At 39.2% G+C, this 8,136-nt stretch overlaps 1 protein-coding gene across 1 annotated transcript in view; it reads right to left on the reverse strand.

Annotated features, from left to right (window-relative positions):
- usp34 (ubiquitin specific peptidase 34) overlaps positions 1-5,780 on the reverse strand; it is a 66,459-nt gene extending 60,679 nt beyond the window's left edge. Inside the window, exon 1 of the mRNA XM_053229950.1 lies at positions 5,218-5,780. Coding sequence (XP_053085925.1) covers positions 5,218-5,260 — 43 coding nt within the window. The 5' untranslated portion in view covers positions 5,261-5,780. The remainder of the gene's footprint in view (positions 1-5,217) is intronic.
- Between the last annotated feature and the right edge of the window lie 2,356 nt (positions 5,781-8,136).

Raw genomic sequence — 8,136 nt, forward strand, 5'->3', positions numbered from 1 at the left:
TTCTCAGGTTCAGTCGAGCAGCTGGACGGCCTTGACCTCGTTCCGGCTTTCAATCCCTTCCCTTTCTTCTTCTTTCCCCCCCCCTTCCTGCTTTTCTCACACGGACTAACAACAGTTCATACGAAACGCCACTGAAATGACAACCTCACCACGTTTCACCACGTTTCACCACGTTTCACCACGTTTCACCACGTCGCACTGCACTGGCTTCAACATAACCTCTAACTTTTTTGTCCTCAGTAAGAGGCTGAGGCTGGAGCCGGGCTCGAGGGCCTTCTCATTTCATTCTTCATTTCCGTCCGTTTCAGATGTTCTTCTTTTTTTTTTTTTTTAATACCTCAGGTAATGACTCAGCTGTGAGATCTCTACAGTGTGTGACGGACACGACCAAAAATTTCCCGCCCAGAACATTTCCTCACAACGTATCAAACAAACCAAGAAATCCTTTTCCAATCCTGCACTTCCTTTTCTAAACCTCTTCTGAAAAGCCGTTTTAAAAAATTAACTGATGCAGTACGGTAATTAACACAAGCTAAAACTTGCAGCAACATTTTAGTTTCCAAAAAGATCAAGTTTTGATCTCACAAATATGTAACTACAGCAACAGTATTTTAACTAAATAATTAAATTAAATAAACTCCAACACAAAGTCTGTATATGTAGTTTTTTTTTTTTAATGATTAAAATTAATTGAAAAGTAAATTCATCGGAGAAACACAGCAATTAAGAGAGATCCATCTTGATAACATCCTTTACAACAATCTGAAATTAAAACCTTTTCCATATTGTTAGCTCATGTCTCTGGCACGACTCATCCATATTAATCACCTATAAAACTAAATTCTTCCACTAAAGTGCAGCGACTTTTTCTCCATCTCTGATTTTTTTGCAATGTCACTGTGAGTGTGAGCTGCTGCTCGGTTTATTCTGTTTTAACAACAACAACAATAAAAGCGGTACAGCCCTGGATACGAGCAGCACACAGTCGATTTGCCTCGTTACAGCTTCAATAAAGAACAGAAACCTCTTCTGTCTTACACAGAAGTTAAAGTTTCCTTCCAGCCCAGTGTAATCAGTCGGTGCCATTGGGTCAATATTAAACGAAATACACATCCATCAGCTTCCTCTTTATGAACTGTACCAGATTTATTTATCAATGTTTTTAATGTATTAATCGTTTCTGTTCTGTTTTTGTGCTAGATATCCATCTGACATTTCATATTCACATTTTATCATTTTTGTATCTTATAAAAATTCACAAACGTCTAAACACAAAAGATTCGTCCCGATACTTGGTAAGAAAAAGTCATTTAACGCTGTTCAGAAGACAATAACTTGTGAATAAACGCTGTGGACGAAGCGTTAATCAAAAAATCGAACAGTTTTTAACTCCGTCGCTATGGTAACCAGGGAGAGACACAAATGATTAAAAGCGTACGGAAATGTCTCCTACGCAGGAACTCACGCCTTTCATACGGTAAGAGACAAAGCTTCCAGGCGTTAAAATCGTCTGGTTTAATAACCATCGTGATACGTGGATATCTATCTGTCTTCGATCTTTAATTCTGTCGTGGATACAATCGCAATCAGTGCACTGATGAAATAAATCCAATAAACTTGTTTCACTGATTGTAAAGAGTGTGTGAGAGCGGTGTGTGACCCGACACGTGCCTCGCTGTCTCCATGTGGTGAACAACTACGGCCTGATTTGCCCCTCACAGCGTACTCAGCGTTAGATAGCTACAACCTGCACATCTGTCTCGTTTCCTATCAGTTGTTACTATGTCTCTCTCTCTCACACACACACACACACACACACACAACAACACGGCAGGAGACAGCTGACCATATATGTAAGATTTAGAGGTCAAAGATCAAGCTGCGTGTGGACACATGGGCCTGCCACTCAACAAAGAGTCATGCATGTGTCCATCTCTCTCTCTCTCTCTCTCTCTTTTTCTCTCTCTCTCTCACACACACACACACACACACACACACACACACAGAAAGTTTCACAAACCGAAACCAAGAACTGAGCCGGTTAACTGACACACACCTCCGATCTTATGATCTTAACATCAAAAATTTAGGGCGTGCAAAAGTCTGTGAGATAACATCCACACGAATTACACCTCGCTGTGTTAGCAGGTTCTTTTCATATTTTCACCAGTTTTAAAAAAAAAATTCATAAAATATTTTAAGAGTAATGTCTTTTGCAATTTCAATTACAGCCTAAAAACAGAAGTCCAGCATAAATCTAATGTGTAGTGTGCTGTCACATCAGCTCTCTAACACGGTACAGTATCAATAATTGTATGTTTTCTAATATTTAGCATTTTTTAGGTCTCGTCCTCACTGTCACGTGCGTAATTTTAGGTTTACGTTCGCGTTTTCAGACCAAGGTTTCCGAGTGACAATAAAACACAACAGCAGACAGCAGTGTGTCTGATCCATGACCTTTATGTTTTTTCCACCGTTTGTTTGATTTCACATAAACGTAAACTTTAAAATACGCATTCTTTCTCTCCACGGAGTCGCTTTTTATACTATACAAATCAACCAAACAAGAAATTAAACTATACAGAAAACAGCGTTGAAATGAGACCGTTTTGAAATCGTGGAGATCACGTGACGATCGCACGTCAGCATTTTCCAATGGCTAAGGGGTTTCCTTCATGCGCACTTCAATGCGAAAACGTTTTCACTTTGTATGGATTTGAGAAGACGTGCTTCAGTGGTCAAAAGCACCATTTTTTGTACTGATGAAAAAGCTAAAGGAAAAGAAGGTGCTTTGAAAAAGAAATTTTATTACATTTGCGATATTGTGATCATTTCACTAGATTGTGAAGCCCTAGTAAAAAGTGTAAAACATTTGATTTTAACATCTGATCATTGATTTATAATGGCAAATACGTAAATATTATATAAACCTGAAGTCACATTCCTTCAGATTGCCGATTTCGACATTGTCTGCCCAAGCTAACATTCGTTATTCTCTATATTTCTTACTAGGATTAAAGTATTGGCACCCTTCAGCCTCATTTCAGCCGAACAACACTGATGCTGTGAGCAGCCATGTTGATTTGCGGTCACTTGCTGAACTCGGGGTTGAAGAGACCGTCCGCGTTACGAAGTAGACGGAGTGTTTTCTTCGTTTTTTCTCTAGTCAGAGGTCTGAAATTCCGAGTTATGAGATTTAGTCATTAGTTACACCAACAAGACGAGTTAGTAAAAGGGTAAAATGGGATCTTAAGCATTTAATCGTGGACATTCCTTCAGACTTTGCTAGTTATTTTCTCTGGTTTCCACCAATGATTAAAGTATTGGCACCCTTACTCCTCATTTCAGACAGTTTCACTCTGTTAAACCATCGGTGCCACACAAATGGAAACCCAAGACGAGTGACGGAGCTTTGTATGTGTCCGGCGAAGGAAAATAACACTGTGGCTTTCGATTGCGAGCGTATGAGTAGTCGAGTGATGATTTGAAGACTCGTATGAATCTCTAACTCAAACGGAAAACTTTCACTCTGGGGATGACTCGAAGCTCAAACTGCCAAATGGTCATGTTTATATCAAAATGTATCGAAGGCTACAATTTGATATTTTCACAATTTGATCTCAGAGTATAAATTTAGAGCTATTTAATACTATTTTATCACTGTACATCATCCCAGATCAACCTTCACTACACTCTGTTCACCTGTTCTAGCAGAAAAAGTGTGGGGAAGAAACATTTTTATCAGTGCAATGCTATTGTGAAAAGGACCATACATTTACCTCAGAAGTAAAATAATCTGTAAATATTCTCTGTAAACATGAAAACAATAAGCTATTGTTAAAGTTTCTCATTATGGAGGCCATCAGCTCCTTTGTACTTGTGCCTATGAAGCACAACTGTTAGCTAGCAGACTAACAAACACAAACACAGCTAGCAAACGAACACAGACAACACCAACACAAAGATGTGTTTCATTTTTTTTAAAAATACAAAGCTTAATATCATTAATATTATGTTAATTCAACATAGTGTCAGGGAGAGACATTAAATTCTGGCCCGAATGCAAGTCCAAAACAGTTGCTGCTAGCAACAAGCGCCGTTAGCATCCATTGCTAACGAGTTCGTTAGCTAGCTAACATTTGCACCATGTGGCTAAACACAACCGCAAACCAAAACATCCGACATTACTCCATTTCTCTTTAAAAAAGCCGTGGGAAGGTGTTTTCAGACATTTCATCGCCCTAAAAACAGCGCAATGGGATTATTTCCATTCGATTAGCCGTTTATTGCTAGCAAAGAAGACTAGCTATGTGCTAGTCAGCTAGCGAAAACAGACACATGCTAGCTGTCATTTTTGTTGTCAAAACCACCAAACTAAAATTATTTACAAGATATTTAACACAAGATGAGTGATTGGGTTGTTGTAAAAGGTTGTAAATGTTTTATAGCGTTTATAAAAAACACGGTTAAAACAACTGTGCATTAATGACAATGTCGAAAAAAACAAAACAAAACAAAAAAAAAACAGCAATGTTGATGATGTTGCTGCTATGGCTAATGCTAGCTAGCATAAATAAAAGCAAATTTATTTTGCGCAACCAAATAAAGTGTTCTAGGGAAGAAAGATGGGTGTAGACGCATTAGGATTAATGTTAGTGATAAATCTGGGGGGAAAAATTAAAACACAAGTTTAAGGAAAGTTAACGCTAACATGCATTCATGATGTGCATTAAATGAACTAAAGGAATTGCTGCACTGGTGTAATATTCGGGTTTTATGTTTAAAACACACTGTGGTGCACTGGCATGGACACGATTCTGCTTGTGCATGAGGGAATCTCTGATTTGTGCAATAATTACAAAAGTAAAACATGATCCTAAGCACGTTTCCTGACTGATGCATGAACAGAAGAGGCCAGATTGAATAAAACTGGATCACTGACATGCATGCAACATGACATTCAGATCAAATGCACTGCATCTCTCCTCTGGGCCTAAAATACACAAAACTGCAGAAAATATCTGGACATTGCATGATTGCAAAAAAGTCTACACAGTCTGATCAGATATGCTAGTGAAGTTACTGCAAGCCAAAGATGTGGACAAACTTTAATTTTAATGCACACACACACACACACACACACACACACACACAAAGAGAGAGAGAGACAGAATAATAATAATAATAAATAATAATAATAATAGTAATAATACTTACTTTCATTCAGCACCTCAACCAGCTCGGCGCAGTTTTCACACATTGTTCATGAAGAAGTAAAGAAGGGGAGATGTATATAAGCCAAAAAAAAAAAAAAAAGAAAGAAAAAAAAAAAAAAAAAGCTTCAAGTGCCAAAGTCAAACCATTGGAAATTGTTGATGGATCCTAAATGTTGTGGCAGCTGGGCAGTTTTGGTTTTTTTTGTTGTTTTTTTTGGGTGTAAAAAAGGCAAAAGGAAAAAAAGGCCCCCGACGCAATGCTTGATTAAAGGCTCGTTTTGTTGTTGTTGTTGTTGTTTTTTAAAAACAAGAATAAAGGGAGATTTAAGAAACGCTCCCACGGAATAACCTCCCCCCAGCTTTTAGCTGCTCAGAGACAGTATTGTGAGGCACTAAGTTGTCGAGAGTCGAGTCAGACTCCAGTCGGAGCGAAACTGAACACAGCACATACAGCAGCCATGTTGAAAAGGGGCAGCGGCATTCAGGAGCATCATCGGCTCTTTCCGGCTCGTCTCCTCCGCTGCGCTCGGCTCTTTCCGGAAATCTCGCGATCGCTCAATCATCGCGCGGGGGAAAAGGGGGGCGGGGCTACTGCTGCCGCTGCTGCTGTTACTGACACGGCTTTGTCACGTGACCACCTGTTTCAACCCCCAAAGCACGCTAAATCCATCAATCATACACAAATTAATACTTCAGTCAAAAAGCTAACTTATTAAGGATTAAAACATGACGCGAAGCACTGTTGTAGAAAAATAATCAACAATGTCGTGGTGTGATTCACCATACAAGTCCCTGTGTCAGCTGTTGCTATAGAAACACCTGAATGAAGAATTTGAATGAGTGTATGAATATAAACCTGTGATTTGCCTTAAAGCAAGTACTACTTTCACAGCTGCTGTTTTGTAAAGGATAAAAAAAAACAGACAGGGCATGCTGTTCTAGAAAAATAATCAATAATGTCGTGGTGTGATTCACCATACAAGTGCCTGTGTCAGCTGTTGCTATAGAAACACTAAAATATTTGAATAAGCGCATTGATATAAACCTGTAATTCTTTTTAAAGGCGGAACTACTTTCAGAGCTGCTGTTATGAAAGGAATAAAAACACAACAGGGCATGTTGTTATGGGAAAATAATCAACAGTGTTGTGGTGTGATACGCCATACTAGTCCCTGTGTAAGCTGTTGCTATAGAAACACTAAAGTATTTGAACGAGTGCATTAGTATAAACCTGTGATTTGCCTGAAAGCTGGAACTACTTTCAGAGCCGCTGTTATGAAAGGAATAAAAACACAACGGGGCATGTTGTTATAGGAAAATAATCAACAATGTTGTGGTCATTTAGCACTTCACTTGCACTTGCGCACGTTGTGAGAAATCAACGCGTTGTATCCGTATGATGCAACGTTTTACCAACGTGAATAGCGTTGGTAAACTAACTAAAACATAAACCACAAACCGTTAGTGATCGAATATTAAAAACCACTTAAACCTACCGAAAGCTCTGTTTTGCATATCGGACTTCTGGATTTTCTAAATTAGTAAATATTTTTGAATGTACGGTGAGGGTTTTTGATTTGTGATGCGGATCATGACAACAATCACGCCAACAGCAGAAAGTTTTAAGAAAAAGAGTGTATCAATGCGTTTAACGAAGCTGTGCATGAAATCGCTAAATGTTACAATTCAACTAGGAAACCAGATGGACAGAGATGTTTTGACTCTGATGTGCCATCTAGTGGATGCTGCTTTTAATTCTCCTGATGTACAGAAGATAAACGAGTAAACGAACAACGCCGCTCGCGTGCACGTACGTGAACATACAGTATATTTGCACCTTTACTATGGAAACGCTGATGTATTTCAAATAAGCGCATTAATATAAACTTCTGCATGTTCTAACGCAGTCTCAGAATAACTTTATATTTTAATTTTTCATTGAAATAAAAATATTCAACCAGTTTAAAACACCCTTAAGCACCTCTAGGGCCATAATAAAATTTATAAATTCTGAAAAAAGTTTAAGATTTGCCTGGAATTCAACCCATGAGCATCCTGGCTACTAACAAGTTTAATTTATTTATTTATTTTAAATTAGCATTTTATTCAATTAATTAGACACACCATCCATAACACAAAGCTGTTTTGTTTGTTTTTTTAAGATTTGCACAAAAGCAGCTCACAAAATTCAGCATGTGAACTTCAACAAGGGCTACTGGAACCAATCAGCTGTACAATGTGGTTAGAGGAAACCAAAATCAATTTCTAGCATAGCATTAGCATATTTTGCTTAAAAAAATAAAGGGGGTGGGGCTGCAAATAAAGAAAAGCCCTCAGACTCGGGGTAAACGCGGTGCTGTTTTGCCAGACGGTGGTCCAGCGGCTCTTGACGCTGAATACAGGGATACATCAGCTCGATACCTGGTTGCCTCTGCCCGGAGGTCAAGACATGTCCATATAAGAAAATGACCCTGATCATACACTATATGACCAAAAGTATGTGGACACCTGACCATCACACCCATATGTGGTTCTTCCTCAAACTGTTGCCACTAAGAGGCTGAAACCTGTTCCAGCATGACGATGCCCCTGTGCACAAAGCGAGCTCCATGAAGACATGGTGTGTGAAGGTTGGAGTGGAAGAACTCGAGTGTCCTGCACAGAGCCCTGACCTCAACCCCACTGAACACCTTTGGGATGAACTGGAACACTGACTGAACCCCAGACCTCCTCACCAACATCAGCGCCTGATCTCACTAATGCTCTTGTAGCTGAATGAACACAAATCCCCACAGCCACGCTCCAACATCTAGTGGAAAGACTTCGCAGAAGAGAAGAGTGTTATTATAACAGCAAAGAGGGAATAAATCTGGAATGGGATGTTCAACAAGCAGAGATGGGTGTGATGGTCAGGTGTCCA

The sequence above is a fragment of the Pangasianodon hypophthalmus genome, chromosome 26, assembly GCF_027358585.1.
Source record: "Pangasianodon hypophthalmus isolate fPanHyp1 chromosome 26, fPanHyp1.pri, whole genome shotgun sequence".
Taxonomy (NCBI): Eukaryota; Metazoa; Chordata; class Actinopteri; order Siluriformes; family Pangasiidae; genus Pangasianodon; species Pangasianodon hypophthalmus.